The following is a 21300-nucleotide window of genomic DNA, read 5'->3' on the forward strand; positions in this document are numbered from 1 at the left end:
CTTGCCCCGCCTTGGGAAAGCACCATGATGCAAACATAAAACGGAAAACGGACCCCTGTAAACTTCGTCTCGCGCCAGAAAGCTCTTTCGCCTCGCCAGGGCCGCTTACTGTTTGCTGCCGGCGCACATAATTTATGAGACGATGCTTCTTGTGGACGGCTTTTACTTTCCTTCCAGGATTTAGTTTGTGTGTGTGTGTGTTTGAGCTGACCTTTTTTTTGGTTTGGTTCGCCTTCCACTTCCTTTGCATCATTCCATTCTCCCGTGTGCTTTCGCTGGCTCGCACAAATGTGATTGTGCAGGGGTCTCTGTGGGTGTCAGATTCCTCTTTTGTGTTCCCAAGCGCTACGTACTCGACGACAATTTTTGCCTATTTCCGTACGAAGCTGGCGGGTTCGGTTAGATACGACAAGGGAAGTTATTTTTAGCAGTCCACCTACCCCCTCTACTGCTCTAACACAGCGTGCTTCGTGGTCAGGATGCACTTCAAGGGCGTACATATTTATGAGCCGAGGAGCAAACGGCGGGTGTGTTGACGCTGATTGTGGGGATCCGCTGTGTCCGTGTACGGCTGGTGTTTGTTGTTTCCGCACCCGGTCGCCCGCCCGTCGTAGTTGGGTGGAAACCGTTTTACCCCGCGTTAGTTTAGCTGCCGTGGAAGTGAATGGCGCAGCTGGTACACTGACCGTTTTCTTTGAATAATAAATGTCGGGCGGAAAGGATACAACACACTCTAGTGGGTAGGCGAGGAAGAATTGTTAGCGTTTATCTGTCGTCACCTCTTTTTTCGACGAAGGGGGTTGGTTAATTGTGACGATATTCCGGGAAGTGATGTAATTGCTCATTTTTTATAGCCGTGGCTAGTGGAACAGGAAGAAACTTTTCATTTTTAAAGGGAAAAGTTGTTTTTTTTTTGTTTGATTATATGTATCACGCATTCTGTGATGAGTCATAATCTTTCCAAATGATAACCCTTGTTAAACATAAGTACCATGCTGTTTAAGAATCTATAAAAACGAAGGTTAGGAAGTCGCTGGTAGTGCGGATTGCATACCGTTTCGTCGTTGGTATAAAATCCGCCTTAAATTATGCAATTTTCCTTACAAAAAGGCGTTACATTAGTTTGATCCATAAAAGACGCCCTATTTCGATTCAAGGTAGAAAATATTGAATATTTAAAAAAGTTGAATAAGTTTACGCCAACAACAGGTCTACTAATAAATAAATAAATCATATACGAACGTTACTAAACAGAGACTGGGCGAGGCAGTTTAATGAACCTACGTGGCATAATCTTTTTCGTGCCATTAGCTAGGCCCCAGTGAATCCTTTTCAAATCACCACCAGGGATCAGTAATAACAATTTATTCCTAACAGCAAACAGAAAACCGACAGAAAACTCACTCGGACGTCTTATTTGTTCGCTCTCGCTTCTGAGAAAATTGCCTTTTTTTTCTCTCCCCCTACCCAGGTAAACCCTCGATCGAGCAACGCGCACAGCCAAAAGCAACAACTGTCAATTTCGTGCAGGCCCTAGCAAGCTATTTGCTGGTTTGCTCGCTTCGTCACCGTTTCCCTTACAGTTGTGTTTTGTGGCCCGGCCACTTACTTAATCTGATCCAATCTTCCACCAGCTTCCTGGGGCTGGATTCCATGGCTCGGGCTGATTATGGGATTTCCCACTGCAGTACGGGTAAATGATTGGCACTTGTATTATGTCAACTCGGTAAACACATCTTCAATAGCGGTTGCCCTTCCCCGCCCGAACGAAATCCCTATTCAAGCATCATCCTATTTTATTTCTCGCTCTCTCTCTCTCCTCACTTCCTCTCGTCACCGTTCCTTCCAACATCGGTTGACATCGGAGTGGTAGTTGTCCACGTAAAAGCGCTTCTCACGGGATCGATAAATATTTGTATCCCCAGGTGCTTGTCCCATCCCTGAAGTATGCTATGTGTGTGCTTCAGTTTTCCACGCTGCCAATAGATCCAACCGGAGCCGATGGGGTGGGAGATTGGTTGCAGTTGCGTTTTTCTCCCTTTCCAACCTTATTTTCGTGTTGGTGAGAACGAGGACAGCTGGAGGAGCGTTTCTAAACCATCGCTCGTCGGCATGTTGGGTCGGCATTCTTGTGTACGTGTGTTGTTTTCCTCGTTTCGTTTTTATTGTATTGTAACATTCTTGTTTTTTATTTCCATCGCTTTCATACTAGTGACACAAATTCACCACCACTTTCTAGTCAACCGAACTGCTGCAAGCAAAGTCAGTGTATTCGTTTGTATGTGCGTTTTACAAAAAAGGGGAAAAAAGGTTGTAATAAATGGTGTACTGCTCCTGCTGAGGTAAAAACCCGTCATTCCGGGACCCTCATTTGACCTTTCACCTGAGATGACCCACGGCAGAGGGTAGTGGGAGATGGATTACACCGTTCGCACGTGAACGGGAACCAGTGTCAGACCACCACCATTAATAAACGAGCGCGAGCGCGCGCGTGCAGATGGAGGAAGCGCAAGAAACGTTGCACTAGTCACCATCACCATCAATCTCTCGGCCCGAGAATGGGTGTTCCAATCTTGTTCTTTTTTTTTAGTTTTATTTCTCCCCCCGCCCAATCGAACCTAGAATGGCAGCTTCCGGCCATCGAACGATCGAACCGGCTGCCGGCGCACTGGCTGTGAAAATATGTTCTTGCATATGTTGAACTGTCGCAGCAGCGCTCAGACCGAGAACGGGAACGGGGTGAAAATTTAATCTTTTCTCCATTTTGCCCTGAATAGGGACACGAAGGGGGCAAAGAAATCTCTGATCCGTGGGAAAACAGGAAGGGGAAACGTTTCTAGCAGCTTTTCCTGCACACGAGTATAGTTGATCAGCGCGTGTGTGGCGCAGTGTGTGGATCTCATCGTAAAACGAATTGGATGGGTTTCGTTTGAATAAATTTCATATTCTTTTGATACGATTTGCTTGCTACCCCCTCCCTTACGAAACATCCCCAACACCAAACCCACTTTTGTCGCCCACCCGAACGCAAAAATGGTTCGATTTTTCCATTTCCGTATGGTATGGCGATGGCGGTATGCACGGCAAATGCCTTGCGACCGAATTCTTTCATCCATCCATCCCCACTTTTCACGCTCTACAATCCGCTTATGTGGTGTGAAGATGGGTTCTTGCGGATGGAAACATTTGACAAACTCGTCAACGCAACTCCCCACCCCTTCCTTTCCAATTCCGCCCTGGGATTGGACCTCGCTTCCACGAAACAGGTTCCTCCAATGTGGCGGTATTTCTTCTGCTTCTGATGCGGGTCGGAAAAGCACATCCCAAGATTAGAGCAAGTTTAATGGCCCACATCCAAGCCGGGTGTGAGTGGGTGTGTGTGTGTGTGTGTGTGAGTGTCGGTACTCGTGTGTCTATATGATATGATTTCCGGTCATCGGTCATCATGTGTGCTTTTGGCTGTTTCTTCTTTGCAACTCAATTTTTGCCATTTTCCCCCTCCAACACCAAACCCACTTCTCTGAGAAGCTCTCGCGTGTGTGTCGACAGCGCAAGTGGAAACCAACACGATGTGGAAAACTCTTGGGTGTGTGGGTTTGTGTGTCGGTGTGTTTTTTTGTCGGTTAGTGTTGCTTCTTGGGAAAACTTTCGAGAAAAGCTGTTAGTTTGTCTGTGCGCGGTGCGAACAGCGCCACTAGTGTGAAAACAAGTTATGATTGGACACCCTCTCTCTCTATCTCTGGTCCGGACTTTTCAAAACTGCTTGTGCCGAGAGCTTGATGGTGATTTTGATCCGATTTGTTGCGAAATGAAAATGTTGACGTTTATTTGGAGGTTAAGCGGAGTGTGCTGAGGGCTGGAGACTTTTTAAGCAGCAAATTCGTTTTCGTTCAATTTCGACACGCGGAAGTGTTATGCTCGGAGGGAAGCTGTGTGTGTGTGTGAAAATGCTTTGCACTGCTTGCCATTCTACGGGTGTCATGGTGTGTCAGCATCAATATTTAACGTTTTTAGTGTTTGCCGTGTGTGCTTTTTTCCACTTGGATTGATTTTTGGGGGGATAGAAAAGTTTCTCAATAATTTAACCAATGCATGTGTCACCTTTCCGTTCGTTTCCCTAATCGGTTTTGGGAGGCAGTCGTAGAAACTGACTTGCTAATTGCTTTTAAAGCCACAAAAGAATAGGGCTGCGCCTTGTGCAAGCATACGAACAACTTGCACATGAGTCACGGCAAGAAAAAGGACAAATAAAACAGAAAATCAGCCCTTGCAAAAGCTAATGTGGCAAATGGCAAACGAGGAAGAAGCGCACTGTGTAAAGAGAGAATCCCTTTTTTTGCTACCAGTTAGTCTAATTACGAGGCGCGTGCGAAAAACGGAGCGAAACCCCAAGCAAGCCAACTATATCGTTCGCTTGGATAGACTTTTCTCGCTGCTGGGAACTATTTTTCACCGTCAGCGGAAACTGATAAGCGAAGAGAATGTAGTAGTGTACGCGCATTATCTGTGCCCGCGCATGTGGAAGTAAAGCGAGCAGCGACCGGGCGGAACCGGCTCGAAGAGGAAGATCTATTTGCCGCCTTTGCCGTTGGTTTTCCATTAGCACAGCAGGGGATGGTTTATTCCATTATGGAAATTGTTTTCCAGTGAATTCGATTGTCTGTCTGTCGCTTGGTTGGCGCTGTTTGCCGATGAAGTTCGTTAGTTTGATCAAAGTGAAAATAATGGTGCGATGGTTAGGTCGGAAACTGTCGTGATAAACAAGCCTTTTTTGCCATGAGATTGACACGTTCTTAACTTCTGTAATGTGACGGCAAGTTTAGTATCATTGATATAACAAGTAGTGATGGGAAAAATGAAGATTTCGTTGGAATCGATTCCGGTTAGCTTCGAAGTTTTGTGGAATCGATTCCGGATAGAAGGTCCGGAATCAGTTTCCGGAAACGATTTCGAAATTGGCTCCGGAATTGGTTCCGGAATCGGCTCCAGAATTGGTTCCGGAATAGGCTCTGGAATTGATTCCGGAATTGGTTCCGGAATCGGAATCAGCTCTGGAATTGGAATCGGTTCCGAAATTGGCTACGGAATCAAAATCGGCTCCGACATCGGAATTGACACCGAAATCAGCATTGGCTTCGAAACGGAGTCGGTTTCGGCATCGTCATAGGAATAGGCGTTTGGGTCCAATGTTGCTACGTGTTGATAGCGGCAAAGAATCAAAATTTACTTGTAAATGATCTATTCACATAGAGATTCTCGGACTTATTTTGCTTCCCTCACTTCTTATTTGAAATCAAAAACTAATTCTCAATTCGGAGCTAACTCCATGGAGTCAAGCCGATTCCGATTCCAAGAATTCTGATTCCAGAGCCGATTTTTCCAAGAATCGATTCCAGATTCAACTCCAGAATCGGGTCCGGAACCAACTCCAGAATCGGTTCCGGGTTCAATTTGAGAATCGACTCCGGAATCATCTCCGGAATCGGCTCCGGATTCAATTCCGGAATCGGCTCCGGAATCAACTCCAGAATCGGCTCCGGAACCAACTCCAGAATCGGCTCCGGAATCAACTCCGGAATCGGCTCCGGATTCAACTCCGAAATAGACTCCAGAACCAACTCCGGAATCGGCTTCGGATTCAACTCCAAAATAGGCTCCGGAATCAACTCCGGAATCGGCTCCGGAATCGACTCCGGAATCGGCTCCGGAATTGACTCGTGAATCGGAATCGATTCCAGCATCGGAATCGGCTCCGGAATTATTTCCGAACACGGAATCGGCTCCGGAATCGATTCCGAACACGGAATCGGGTAGGTCCGATTCCGAGCCCCCACCGCTAATAACAAGCTACTTCATCTTTTAAATGAAATCGCAATCAGGAAATCGTTTCTTTGCTTTTATAAAATAAATCTCTTGATAGGTTTTTCCCCAAAAGTTGTACGTGACTCGTGCTTCTTGAAAAGAATCTCTGTTTGATACTTTTCTGTCACACATCGGTCGGTCTTTAAACCTTCCACTCCCACACACACACGCACGGCCAAAGAAAGTTAAACTTTATAGCCGAGACACGAGATACATTCTTCGCTTCCAGCAGGCTCCAAGTGGCAAACAACACAAACATAAAAGCTCATCAATATATGGCTGACGAGCACAGTTTGGCCAACGGATGGATTCTATTTCTGTAGTAAATAGTGGAGCATCGTTTTCCAAATAAAGTTTTTTCCCCCCCACAACACAACACATTGCACAAATGCTCGATTCGAAAGCGCTACAACTTTCCCGAGTGGGCAGGCCAAAATTGGGCAGGGGGCTTTCAAACAAAATGGCGGGAAAAGCCCCCGGTACCATCAGGCGCGCGCGCGTCATCAGTGCTAGGTAAACACAACGAAACCCATAAACTCTCCATTGTTGGGAAAACCCGTTTCCGCTGTTCCACGTGTTTATGTATGTATATTTCTCTTCTTCTTCTTTTTGGATCGCATCCTACTTTCCCGGACACATGGAACTAGCGATAGACAGCAGCGGGTTTCTTTGAACAACAGCAAAAAACGGAACAAGGCCAGTTACGTAAAAGAATCCATCGCAGCTTATTCCTTCCCCGACATAAAAGTCAGTCGCGCGCGGCAGCATCGGTTGTGCAATCCCGGGTGAAATTGAAACATTTTTCCACGAACGCGTTGTGCGGGTCGGCGCACGTTTCGTTGCTGCTGTTCTGTGTCCTTTCGCACAGCCAAGCCGCCGGGTTGAAAAAAGGGAAATAGTTCAGCCTGTACTCCTCTCTGTACCCCATCCCGGACGTGCAGCTGTCGCTCATGTTTCGCAGAAGCTGTCACTCGTCGCCGTCGTTCTTGATCGTCAAAAACAGGGGGGTGGGGGGGAGGGATGCTCGTGTCCGGTGCATTCGCTGCAGCAACAACAACAGAAGAAGAAGTAGAAAAAACTTCCCGACTGGAAAACATACAGTTCCATGCCCCATGGCTCACATACGCTGCGGGGACAAAATTGAAATTCAAATGGCCATCAGTGGGCAACAAGTTCTTGCTGGTTCTTTTTTTTCTTTTTACTTTCTCCGTGTTTTCTTGTGACCATTCAGACACACACACACACACAGCCACACTTCGAGAAGAGTGTCCGGAAAACTTGGTGTCGTAAAATGCAAGAATAGGGAACAAGAACAGTGTCATCCGCTTGCTGCTGCCTGATCCGGGCGACTCAGTAGTATGATGCTTCTCTTCCAGCTTTATGCTGGACTTGGAAGGGATGGGCAGCTGTCCTCTCTCTCCCCCCCCTCCCCACCAGCAAGCGCCTATTCGGTGTGTCCTTTGAAGAAAATGGATGCACCCTCAGGACATTGAATGCACGTGCGGTTATCTTTGCTAGTTGGCTTGGCTGTGTGGTTGACCGGCCACACCGGCCGTATCCCCGGTATGCAATATGCCTTGCACCCTTTTGTGTGCATGTGTGTGTGTGGCGATCGATGGGACACAGGCTGGTACTGCGGGTTGCTCTTCAGAGCCAGCGGTGGTGGTGGTGGTGGTGCAATCAATAACCTGGTTAGTGGTTTTGTCCACCAACTTTCGCCCGGGAATGAATTCAATTATTCTTCGAGCAGCAGGATGACCGAATGTTAGTTCCGGTGTTGTTGGACCGGTTCGAAAACTAATGTCGCACTCATTGGCAGATTCGACAGCCGGTACAGAGCTGGCACGGTGAATGATTGTAAGCGGGTGCATTCTTGCGGTGAATGTAGTTTTATTGCCGTCGGTGGTGTGTTAGTCACACGAAAAGGGATCCTACCTAGGGATAAAGGGTAAGCAAAACGATGGAACGGCACTTTTTGTTCGCATTCTGAGGAGGATTAAAGTGCTGGGAATCTAACGGCTTACGTATGTCATGTTGGATCGCTATGTTTGTTTACGGCAGGGGTCTCCAAACTACGGCCCGCGGGCCGCATGCGGCCCTTGAGAGCTTATAATGCGGCCCGCGATGATGTTGCAAAGGATAATATAAATATCCTATTAGTTTGAAAATTTTCATCATTTTTTTTTAATTTTTACCAAACCAAGACAAAAATCAAGTTAATATAAAAGAAAACTGCAGAATTTTAAAATATTCATTAAGTATTTTCAGACCAAAACGAGATTTAAACGTTCTCATTACCAAAAGTAACGTCCAAATGGCCCTCAACAACGTTATTTAAGAAGCAATGCGGCCCGCGAATTGAAAAGTTTGGAGACCCCTGGTTTACGGCAACAAGAGCATAAAGGATCAAAATGTCAACACTTCTTTTTTAAATTCTTTGTTTCAAACGAAAGAGAAGATATTTTGTCGCCTTGTATATACCTAGCGTTGAAATGTCACAATCAATTGCAGCTCTGCTTACTAAAATATGTTTTGTAGCGAGCTTTTGCAAATGAATCTTTCCCAAGTGACATTTGATCGAAATTGTTTTCCCATATCTGCTCGATTAGTATTCGATACGCCTGAAATTGTGGATTTGTGTGTGATCAAATGTGTTGAAAGCGCCAAGATTTGGTGTGTTGGTAAATTACACTTTCTTCTATCGATGGACGATGCCGTCGAGGTCATTTTTCATTCATAGCTATAGTTTTTGATGAAAAACAAATGCTAATTTTGTGTGACGTTATTCTATAAAAAATGGATATTATTTAAGTATAAAATGTGTATATGACCAACTAAAACGATAGGAAACATCATTTCCGAGCGAATCTAGAAGAAAGTATCGAAAAAGCCGCATCACAGTTGATTTTAAAGGACTTTTTTTCTAAAATCCTTTAAACTGGTGCAGTTTAAGGGATGATTAAGACTCCAGTTTATGAGACTTTGCTCGAATTCTCGGGAAAATGTCAATTGGGTTTACTTTCTTTAAATCAAACTTGGTGAGCTATAAACGATATTTCGAATTCAATTTATAAACCTCACCTTTTATTGCTGCCACTACAAGATGATGTTTAATCATTTATCAAATACACTTCTGTCCAACTCTGTGATGCTTCAGTCCGTAAAAATAAATCACTTAAAATGCATGCAGCGAAAAATGGTCGCCACACGGCGTAACAATTGAGCTGATTGATGTGAAACAACGCATTGGCTCGATGTCATATTTTCCCCCTCATCCAGCGTCCGATCCAACCATCCAACCGCCAAATACATTCGTCACACGTGGAATTAATGACACTAGTAAAAAAGGGGTTTATCCCGCGCCAATGTATCAAGAGCTGGGAGTTTAGGGGGGGAGGCAAAAAGAGCCTACAAACTTGAACACCGATGTAGGTTGTCAGGTTTCATTTTGCGTTCCAGGTTCGTTATCAGAATCAATATGGCTTTGTCCCTCTGTCCAGTCGTCATTTTTCCATGTCATTCTCTGTCAGGGTCATGTAAATGATGAGTGAGCTTGAAGCGCTATAAGCGCAATAAAAAAAAACAACACGATGAAACAAAATAAACATGCCAATTTGAATGCGGCAGTTGGTTTCAAAATTTTATGACCCACATTACGCCACTGCTGTGTGTGTGTGTGTTCTGGATGGAGGCACGATGGCCTCAAAACGTTCGATAGAATTTTCGGAGCTCGACCAATACGCAATGTAACCCCGCGGCCAAATGGTCACAGTCGTGTATCACCGTAGCAATAATGCGAGCTCTCTCTCTACCCGATTGTGCCGACGTCATCGATTAGACAGACCACGGAAGTCCACGGGATTGTTTGTTTTGTCCTTATTTTTTCTCCCCCCCCCCCCCCATTCTGACTCCGCAAACCTATCAACCTCCATCGCTTTCGCTTTATTGCCGGTTGTTGTTTACTGGCAAAACGGCGCACGGAGCCGCATTTCCGTCCAGGTACGGAAATGAAGGTGCGTGATCGATTTAGTTCCGGTACCTTTAACCCCCGGTGGGTGACGGTCGGAAGCTGCCGTGGGAACCTTCTTCAACCGCTCCAGACTGCAGGGCTTCCAATGTTGGGCAGCTTCTTCAAGCATGCTCTTTATGCTGTCTTCCCAGTCCAGTCACGTCCACCGGTCAGCAGCACGCGGGGCCATTCGGCAAAGCGCTCGAGCGAAACACTAACCTTCGCGCGGGTTCCGATTACGGTACGGCCCGTTTTCCCGATGGCCGATTTTAATAATCTGCAATTGACGCCCGCCCGTTTTCCGGTCCGATGGGTCCAAAAACACACTTTTGACGCTCGAGTGGCTTTGTGTGCAGTATGTGTGTGTGTGTGTGTCGGTACGATCGGATCTTGCTGGCGCCCAACGCCAAACCCCGGCAAGGCTCGTGATGATGATAATGATAAAAAAACAAAAGCACACGCCATTAACCTCCTGCTGCGAATTCCTCCAGCTCGCTGCTCCGTTGCATCTCTGCAACGCCGTCTTCCACGTCCCTTCCACGGCGCAGTCAGCAGTGTGTCTGCTGACGACGGTGTTGTTCTGGCCTTCGATCGGCCACCCTTGCAACAACGTGCACGCTCGCCCGACGACGACGACCACTCGAGCATGCCAATCTCGTCGGGTGGTTGCTTAATGAATAGACCGCCGATGTTTAAGATTTCAAGAGCGTCCTCTCCCGCGTGCCCTAATGCGGCTTCGATACGGCGCGAAGAAGGTCCTCGACGGCGAGATACGGCGAGAAGCCTTGCAACGCGGCAAATTTTCAAGATCGTTTTACTGTGCTCCAGCCAGCCAGCCAGTGTGTTTGGGTGGGTAGGCGGTTTTGGATGGAACATAAAACCGTGCAGTGTTTGCTAATGAGATAAATGGTGCTTAATTCGTGTATTTCCTCCTGTTTGCCGAACGTTCGGGTGAAAATAATCGCCTACCCCCCGGGCTCTGTGCCCGCCGAAGGAAAAGCCTTTTCAACACAACATGTGTTTACGGTTGCGATTAAAATGGGAAGCGTAGCGGTTTTTATACAAAGTGGAAAATGGCAATGCTGCAGACAGGCTTTTCGCAGGATTATGCATAGTAAACTGAAAGTCTTATAAAATTTTTAAAATTTTTCTAGAAGTTGTTGAAGTGTTTGCAAACATTGAACAACACTCCTTTTTCTGACATTTTGCTTCGATTTACAGGTTTTTGCCACGTTTTTTTTACATTTTATCGAAGACATATTGCGTGTCGAACATACACACATATTTTTGGAATTATCTCGAAATACTAAAACCCCTAACAGCATCTTCTGTAGAATGAAAAGCTTCACAATGTGTGTAAAGTCTTTTGTTCAGCTTTAACATCCGTTTCAAGAATGCTTCTGTCTCAAAATTGGTTACAACATTTCCTTCAACAATGGTCAACTAAAGAAGCCAACTAGTGGCCGCGTTCGGCTACAACTTCCCTGGCGCTCGTACACGCTTCGTGCTAAGTGAAAGCTGAGATAATCCTTTAAAATCTTCCTCTAATCTTAAATGTGTCACACCGACCAAAAAAAGCCCCCCCTCGAAACACACGGCTTTGTTGGCTGTGGCCAACCTGGAATTTGTCGAGTTTGTTTCCATTAACTAATTCAACTGCCCGAACCCTGGATGCAGAGCGTCTCTGTAGTGGTCGCTTCTTCTGAGCCCAGTTTTTCGTTGCCTGATGCTGCCCCTTAATTTCACCTCTTCCGCCTTTTTCTTTCCTGTGTACGGTGCTTTGATTACTATATCCCCTACCATACACACACACTTATTTTACAAACGCGTTGCCTCATCTCACACTCCTCATCCCACCCTCCCCCAGGAGGTCCTCGTTGTCAGCACAGGCGGGTGAGAATTTGCACGCTTTGCAGCGTACCTTGACAGCGAGAGGGCTTTAGGTCGCTGGGCCACTGCATCGGTTACGGTTTGCAGCGCTTTGCGCCAGTCCGGGATAAACTTTAATTGAACCGTGTTTTGCTTTTCTCTTTTTCTTTCCCCTCCCCTTCTGCAGAGTCATGGTTACCAAAATATGGAGCAGCTGCATGCCCAAACCGAGCAGCTCACCGAACCGCGTCGAACGGCATCACTTCTATCTGTGTCAGGTAAGTTCCCCGGCTCGCTGTGCTGGGTTATTTTGGGGCAGGGGCTTAAGAGGATACGGGTGGGGTGGTGGGATTTTTTTTCTGTTGGTGTACAAAAATAGAAGCTAAAGAAAACACACCGAAAACGGTGGCACCGGTAGGATTTACCTGCTTCTACTACGCCTACTGTGCGAGCTGGTTTTTGCAGCATCCGAACGCTTTTCCAGTCCAGCGATAACGCCCACTCGCCCCAGAAAGTACGTTCACGGACGGTGGTGTGTGTGTGTGGGTGTGTATTTGGTGGCGGGAAACGAGCTAATAAACAGATTGAGATGCATAAATAAAATGCGCAAAAAAGCAGCATTGCGTCCGGTTCCACACCGGTGTATGCTGCGGAGTTGTTGTTGTGTTTTAGTGCGGAACGCTTCACCCAACGCTTCAACGGTCCCGGAGTAGTAGTGTGTGCTCGTCAGTCGTTGATAAGAGTGCTCTCTTACGAACACTTCCACGCCGTGTTGCAAAACGGGCGCGTGCCTGTGCAGAGGCTCCCGCAAAACCACGGGCACAAACAAGGGACAGGACGAGGACAGTCTGATGACATTTCCGCTTTATCTGGTTCATAATTTAGACGCTGCCAAGAGGGGGGGGGGGGGGAGTGCTAAAGATAAGCCCACTCTTGTCGAGCATATCTCACACCGCAGCTGGTGATGGTGCTGCACATCTCAGCGAACGTGAAGATAACCCCATCGGGCCACGCACACTTCAGTCGCGTTTTTGAGTAGCGAAATAGGTCACATAGACACACTCACAGCGACGGGGTTGCAAAATACACAGCTGGCAGGAAGTTTATGCATTAGGAAAACATTCACATGCGCAGGACTATTGTTGTTTCATAAATGAGAAATAGTTCGGATCATAGTTGGGAGCGAAATAGCTTTGATGGGGCATTAGCAGAGGTTTTAGGACCAGTTTGCAGTCCTGATTGCATACCTGCAGGCGATTTTTACTTTAAATTGCATACCGCGCAAGTTGTATGGAGCCACAATTTGGAAAACGCCTTCAAGTATGCAAATTGCATAGCAAAATATGACAATAAAGCAGGTTAATCTCTTTTTACTAATTTTATCTCTATTTTTGGTTTAAAAGTGTGTCGCTTTTGTCGCTCCAATAACAAACACACTATCCTTTTACAACATCTGTTCCCTGTCCATTCATTCACTTTACAAAAATAACACCAAAAATTTTATCATCCGCACGTCAATTTAAACAACGTGTCGTTAAGCCGTACCGTTGTGATTTGTACCATCATAATGGCCACCAATAATGGCATATATCGTACTGCTTCCGTAACGCGCACCAGGCACTAAACCAGAGTACCATTACATGCGCCATATTACACACGTGACTCGACTTGACATTCTCGCCCAGCAAGCTGGAAAGCTCCGGCTCGCCCCGGCAACCAGTCACCACCAGGCGCCCCCATGGCCATCGAAATTAAAACACTCTCCGCTTGCTCCGCTTGGTGTTTGTATATGCGCGTCCAGAGCCTACAGCTAGGAACACAGTGAAACAGTGTGTAAGTCACCCAATAAAACCAACCCGGGTTTGCATGTGTGTACGTGGTCGCCGTCGGTCCTCACGGACCACAACAGCAGCAGTCGGCATCGTAAAGCATTATTTACGCAAAACCGTAAATTTGCTGCACTCTCTTATTCGTTCTTATTCTGCTTTGATGCTGGGAAGCACAATACATGGGGAGGTAGGGAAAAAAGGCAAGATTATGCCTCTCTCTCTCACACACACACACAATGAATTCCGTCGAATGCGCCACGAGCGCGTTTGCCACGATAAATGCCACGTGCCGACAGGGAAGGATGCTGCACTTTGTACCGGAAATAAAGTGGAAAAAAGAACAAACAAAAAAATGAACTTAAATAAATTAAGCTTTGAACAAACGGGCCACAGGAGAGAGTGAGAGCGAGTGTTGCTGGAAGCAAATAAAGAGAAACCCCGGCACGAGGGGACGCACTACGGAATAAATAACGTGAATAACCTTGGCAAATCAGATATGAAGAAAATAAGCGCACAAAAGCGATGCTGTGCCGTGGCGAGCAGTTTTGCACAATGTTTGAACCTACTTGAAAGGCCAAGGGCTAAGCTGCGCTCGAGCGTAATCAATAACACGTCGTTTTAGTCGATAGCAGAGGATGACAACAACCACAACAACAACGACAAAAACGACGATATTCAATTGGAAAAATCAAAATGAAGAAATTAAACATCAACCAGGCGCGCGCGAGGCTCATGACAATGGTGGGAGCAATATTAAAATGTTGCCGCACTAGCATAGATGACAAATGCCGATGCATACACACACACACACACAAACGCACCGACGTGGTATACAAACAATGGCACTAGAAAGCGACTGCAGCAACGGAAAAGTGCACAAAACCAATGCCAAAAAATCGAAAAAGAAAAGAATAAAGTGCACCCAACAACACACACACACACACAAGCGCGCACAACCGAAACCACCCGTCCTTAGGGGTGCTGCATCCCATGAATCATGCCGAAAGGCCGGAGCCCCGATAAAGAACGTGCCACGTGGAGAAATCAACTTTTTCGGTCGCCACCGATTGAGTGCGAGCTTTGGCAATGGGAGGCTGCCACGAACTGTGCCAGCCATTCGCCAGTCTGCTGCTGCTGATGCTGCTTGCCATGAAGGAAACAGAACGAAAACGCCAAAAAAAAAACAAACTGCATATTTTTCCGTTCCCGCTTTTGTTGGTCTGATTTTTTCCCCCTTTTTTCATCGCCCCTTCCATCAACATTATGAAGCAAATTGAAAAACACTGCAGTCAAATATTTATGTGCGTGTGTGTGTTGTGTGCACCAGGCTCGCACGTACTTGTGGCTTCAACAATGCTTTAATTAATGCACATAATGCGCCACACGATCATTGGCAACTCCCTTCCCCATACCCAATATCACAATTCGCATTCTTAATTTGTTTGCCAATCGCTTGCGGAGGAGGAGGGAAGCTTTTATAGTTACAATCAATTGTTTTTCATTATTGTTAAGGTGGGGGGGGGGGGAGGGGAAACGAGAGTATCTTTTCGGTGACGGTTCGGTTCGGGTTTTTATTGCCGATCATTGGCAAATGTATTTTAAAGCAACCGTTAACCGTTCAGTGGGGAATTGTCGAACCGCCGATCCCCTTGTGGAAGAGGTGACGCCAGGACATCGAACACAACAGCTCAGTGTAGGGGGGGGGATTTTTTTCATAGTCGTAGGCTTTCCATTTGATTATTGAATTCAATTTTCATTTAATGTTTGGTTTCGTTATCATTTTTATCGATCTTCAATATTTTTATACGTGAAAATTTTGTTTGTCTTACAGGGTTTCCCACGATTTATTGGTCATTTCCCATGATTTTTTGGTGCGTTCCCACCACATTTTTGGTGCGATTTTTTTATCGTATCCTGTAGATTTTTGGTTCGGTCTCATAATTTATTGGTATTTTCCGATTGGATATCAGTACAATTGGACCAAAAAATTCTGGGAAACGGCTAAAAATAGTGGAAACGCACCAAAAAATATTTATTTTTTTATTTATTTTTTTTACCAATAAATCGTGAGAAACCCTGTATGACTTTGACATTTTTAAATATTTCTTTACAACATTCAATTGTTTTTTTTTTATTTTATTTAAATGCTGAAACTCTTTTGAAACTTAAAGTAAATAGAACCAAAGTAATAGAACGTTTCAATTCTTATTATATTTTTTTGCTATTGGAAATCGTACTACAAATTCCTGAAAACGTTTTTTGCTATGTATGCAATTGGATAAAATGGAAAGTATGCTGTGCAAATAGCGCTTCTCACCGAACAGTCCCAACTGGTTATCTGCTCTTTTACCAGCCAGAATGGCCAGTTTTATGGGACATTTATTCCGAAAGCTCCCACCTCAGCACTGCATCCCTGGTGACTAATTCAACGTGTAACGTTCATTTGGACCACAGAAAAACGAGACACAAAGCGAGCAATAGAGAGAGAGAGAAACCCGTAAATATTTCATCACTTCATTTCTCGGAATGACAACGTTTCACCCGGATTGTGTCCGAAAAAGCGCAAATGGGAGAGAGAGTGAGAAAGGCGGGATGAAAAATTCAAAAAGTGTACTGTGGTACACCTCATCCCTCTCCCCGTTTGAATATAATCAGCACGTTTGTAGTGGTAAAAGGGTGGTACAAGAGAAGCAGAAGCGCAGAAAACAAAAGCCACAAACAGAAGGACCGGGGAAGGTACGAAGGTGGAAATTTGGCCGCTAGAAAATAGTACCAGCAGGGCCGAAACCGGGGTGTAAAATCAACATCAAGTCCAATCACAACTTTGTTGTTGCACGAAGAAAAAAAAACGAGCAACACAAACGACAAATCTGCATTTTCCCTGCAACCGCCCAGCCTCTTTTGCTTTCTATGCGCGAATTTCCATTTAATCCTTTTGTGTTGTGTTGACATACTTTTTTTTTCCCCCGCGGGCGAGGTTTGTTATCTTGTGGGGCCAGTTTTTTCGTTTGTTGCCTGCTAACGCGTGCGCGCTTTAATTCCCCCTTTGTTTCTTCTACCTTTCCAGTGGCAAAGCAGCACCCAGGTCGGTATATGCTACCTGCTGTACCGGCTGATAGTGGCGATCGTGTTTCTGGCGATGCTCGTCTGCTCCGTGCTGGACATTGGGCGCTCCGAGCCAATGTTCGAACATCACTACGCCAAATGGTGGATCTACCTGACGCACTGGGCGCTGATGGCGTGCACGGTGCAGGCCTGGCTGGCGGCCATCATCGTCACCAAGGGTCTGATGATTGACCGGAACGAGTTCGGTAAGGAAGTCAACAGAGAAAAACAGAAGCATTCCCTCAAAGGGAGATATTCTATTACTTCCCGACAGTTGCCTGCTTCCGAAGAATGTTTTCATTTTCCCGTCCTTTCCCTGTTATCATTTCACACATTTCCCATTTGCTTGCTTTTTGCCTCTCCACAGAATGGAACATTCACGTCGCACGGGAAAGCCGGCTACACTCGGTCTACTGGATTGCGTACACGATTGCGACCGTCTACTCGTTCATCGTCACCCTCGTCTACTGGATGTTTGTGTACGACTCAAGTGAGTATGAAGCTCCCTTTAGAGCACAGCAAGCCGTAGTGCGTAGGCGATACGACCCGGTGCCCGGCCATGTTTATCCCTAATTGATATAATATTCCAAAGCAAACCAGACCGTGGAGGCTGTACCAGGGGCATCTGTCTGCCCGGCCACTACGATCCTATTTGCGGAGTTGGCGAAAAAAGGAGGGAAATGTTTTATGAATATGCATTTCATCATCCTTGCTGGTCAGCTCCAGTTTCGCCTACGCAGCCACGTCACAGTGGTGGAGCAAGAAGCTCTGAGCTCTTTTTGACGCACGCTCTGGGAAACACCAGTACCCGTAGGCTTCCGTTTTAAGCCTATTACACACATTTCCCGGAAATGGTGGAGAAGTCTTCTCAACGCTCAACGTGAAATGTCTAATCTGCAATCGATTAAAAACTTCTCTATGAGGATAATCACTGAGCTCTCGAGCTGTGTTTTTGTGTGCTTGTGAGCACGTAATCGTTCTTGGAATTTGACGTGCTATTACGGTGGTAATGTAGAGTGCAGATGCTTTGCACTTTGCGTGAAAATAGTAATAAGCTTTTCAAAATTAGGTACTTGTTGAAATTTTAATAGAAATTAAAGTTAGATCCCTTGGTTCAATTCAAATTAATAATGGAAAAAATGAAGATTTCGTCGGAATCGATTCCGGCTAGCTCCGAAGTTTTCTGGAATCGATTTCGGATAGTAGGTCCGGAATCAGTTTCCGGTTTCGATTCCGGAATTGGCTCCGAAATTGGTTCCGGAATCGTCTCGAGAATCGGAATCAGCTCCGGAATCGGAATCGATTCCGGAATTGGCTCCGGAATCAAAATTGGCTCTGACATCAGAATTGACTCCGAAATGAGAATTGGCTTCGAAACAGAGTCGGTTTCGGCATCTTCATGGGAATAGGCGTTTGAGTCCAATGATGCTACGTGTCGATAGCGACAAAGAATCAAAATTTATTTGAAAATGATCTATTCACATGGAGATTCCCGGACTGATTTCTCTTCCCACACTCCTTATTTCAATTCAAACCATTCAATTTATGGAGTCAAGCCTGATTCCGTTATCGGAGCAAATTGCGATTCCCAGGTCGACTCCGGAATCAGCTCCGGATTCAGCTCCGACATCGGTTCCGGAACCAACTCCGGAATCGGATTCAACTCCGAAATCGGCTCCGGAACCAATCCCGGAATCAGCTCCGAAACCAACTCCGGAAACGGCTCCGGAATTGATTCCAAACACGGAATCGGAATCGGGTAGGTCCGATTCCGAGCTCCCCACACTAATTCAAATGATATGCGGTAGTACAAGGAAAAAGAGATTAAATCATGCATGCAAGTGATTAGCTGGTTTGTGACGATAATCGGTAGAGTTATCTACTGCAAAACAGGAACAACAATAAACCACACTGAACGAGCTTCAAACTGCACAGCAAGCTAATCTATTCTGTGAAAAGAAACTAGTTTTCAAATTCAATTCAATAGTGCTTAACATTCACGATTATTAAGCTTTCGCCACTCGGCGCAATCTCATCGCCAGTCGGCTCTTCCGCAACGTTTTGCGGCTAGCAATTAGCGCGAAACAAACAACCAGCAGCTCTTCTTGTTGTTCACCCGTCTTCCACTCTCAACCTATCAGTGTTGCGAGATCTTATACTTCAACGCGAGAAAGAATGCGGCGGAAATGAAGCGCGCGCAACAGTGAACCGCCGAAACCAAGAAGGACTTTTGTGCCATTTTTGTTTTCTTCTGGCCTTTTGTTGCGTCTTTTTATGCCTTTTCTGTGACAAAAAGCAGCAGGCCAAAGTATGTATAACAACTCAGTTCCGGGTAGCGCAAAAGCAGAAGGCAGAAATCATTATCGTGGCGGAAACCCCATTCCCATTCCCTTCATCCCCTTTGGACCATTGTTTGGACCACATTTTTAGCATTACCTTGTAGTTGCAAATTTGCTTACCAACTGAAGCAGCCGTATTGCCCCCCGAGGGGTCTGTGTTGCAGCAACACCTCAACAACTTCCGAGCGCGTCAAGGGCGTCGGTCACCCCTACTTGTACCTTGGTGGTGCAAATCTTTGTCTCAAACAATCAGCATCAGCATCTCGGGTGCTGATATTGCTTTCAGCAAGAGAGACTGAGCATTACAATTCGTACTTTATGTGGCAAACGACATCGCCATGCTTATCAAAAGTGTACCATACGACACGACAGCAGTACACACACACATACACGAGTGTTAAGTGTGCGCGTTAATTTCTCCGATTCGAGTACCGTTGTGTACTGCTGTTGCTGTTCGGATTACCTTTTCTCTTGTTTTTTTTTTTTTGATTTCACATGCGAGTGAAAATTGCTGTACCAAGCGAATGCTGTGTTGCTGCTCGTATAGTGTACGGTTTATGTATGTGTGCACCAACGCGAAAAGATTGCGAATTTTAATCTTGTCAGCCGCTCTCCACACAACAATCGCTAAACAATGGCACCGTCCAAATGGCACAGTTGGTTGTAGTGCTGATGGTGGTGTTTTTGGGACGCGCGCGCTCTGTGCACTACAATGCATAAATGAAGATTATGACAGTGGATTGTGGCATGAGAGATATTAAAGTGGATATGTATGATTGGTGCACACGAAACACACGAGCTGTACAAGGCTCCATACACACACACACACACACACATGGAGGTGCCTGGTTGTTCATTAGTTCCCCTTATGACCATGCGCCATTTGCTGTTGGACCAATGAGATTTGCATGAGCATTTTGCATGATTGCAATGCTGCAATCTGGACAGCCATTTTTGACAGATGTTGATGCGCTAGGTCCATTGGTGTAGTGTAGTGTCGCGTACCGTAGGACACATGTTTGTGTAGTGTGCTGATTGCAGTTTGGAATTTATTAAACGAATACCATGGGCTACAGTTTGGGAGGTTATGCAATCGTTTGTGACCTAACGATTTGTTTGCCTTCTTTATTTAGCTAGATTTTTATTACAGTTTAAAACGCCTAAAAGTATGCAAACCAACGCAAACCAAATTAGTGATTTTTTTGTTGCAAATTGCATACCTTCTGGCGCTTAGCAAAGCCATTGTGGGGAAATGTTTATTTACACCAGGGCAATAAAATTCAATTAATTGCGAAGGTAAACAAAGCAATACCGTTTAATACTCTCCGTTTTATTGGATTAAAACAATTTAAACAAAAACAAAACTAACATACCTTACCCAAGAAACATTTCCCATACTTTTTACACTTAAACATTTCTTAAATCATTCTTTATTATGAGTGCACTAAGCCACATAGTTTTAACATATCTTTTAAAGATGCTTAGCAGTCTTTAAAGTTGTTAAACCTTTAAAACGTTCTGAAAACGCTTATATGACTGTCTGTTAAAACTATAATTGGAGTTTTGATGGCTGGTTTTAATCATCCTGTAAATGTATTCTTAAGCACGTTTAAAGACTTGTTATTTGAGACTAAAGCATCAGGATAAATTGATCTTATTAAATGCATATAAAGTCATGAATAAAGGGAGCTTGGAATAGGCTATACAGGTTGTACATGAAATACGATATTAACGCAAAACGTGGATAAGCTGAGTATTTCTATCTTCTGCGTAAGTTGTGTTTTGCAGTTTTCAACCATAATATATTTATTTTTCTTTTCCTTTTGCTTGCAGTGGGTGATTTTATTTCCTGCAAATATTATTATATATTTGTCAAATTCAAAGGATCTATGCACGGAATAAAACTGATAAAATCGCGATTATGTAAATATGCGTATACCAGGTTCCGCGTATCTCTGACACCGCCTGTACGAGGAGATTCTTAAAACTTATTAGTCTGCACAAGCGCTTCCTAAAGCTATGTGCTGTTTAAAACGATCTTAGCCACACATATTGCACTACAAATCAACTGAACTTGTGATCAGGAAAGTCCTTCAGATCTTAAGCCAATGGAATCCATTTTTATTGATATAATTGTTGATTTTTGTGTCCAATATGTGTCAGTCATGTTGATATTTTGATAAATAAATTGCCTTTTTACATGGCAAATAGAAAAATGGCAATTTCCAAAACGCTTTTCACGCCATGTTTATTATGACACAGCTTTTGATGTAAGTTAGGGGTGTTC

General features: G+C 45.1%; 2 protein-coding genes across 9 annotated transcripts in view; both read left to right on the top strand.

The window, feature by feature from the left end:
* LOC1278948 (protein rolling stone) overlaps positions 1-21300 on the top strand; it is a 135050-nt gene that overhangs the window by 84180 nt on the left and 29570 nt on the right. The window lies entirely within an intron of this gene.
* Positions 1-21300, top strand: part of LOC1278944 (protein rolling stone) — a 65690-nt gene that overhangs the window by 39175 nt on the left and 5215 nt on the right. For all 8 annotated transcript variants that reach the window (XM_061653156.1, XM_061653158.1, XM_061653160.1 and 5 more), the window contains 3 exons: positions 11928-12018; positions 16637-16880; positions 17042-17164. In XM_061653156.1, coding sequence (XP_061509140.1) covers positions 11932-12018; positions 16637-16880; positions 17042-17164 — 454 coding nt within the window. In that variant the 5' untranslated portion in view covers positions 11928-11931. The remainder of the gene's footprint in view (positions 1-11927; positions 12019-16636; positions 16881-17041; positions 17165-21300) is intronic.

The sequence above is a fragment of the Anopheles gambiae genome, chromosome 3 (genome assembly GCF_943734735.2).
Source record: "Anopheles gambiae chromosome 3, idAnoGambNW_F1_1, whole genome shotgun sequence".
Classification (NCBI taxonomy): domain Eukaryota; kingdom Metazoa; phylum Arthropoda; class Insecta; order Diptera; family Culicidae; genus Anopheles; species Anopheles gambiae.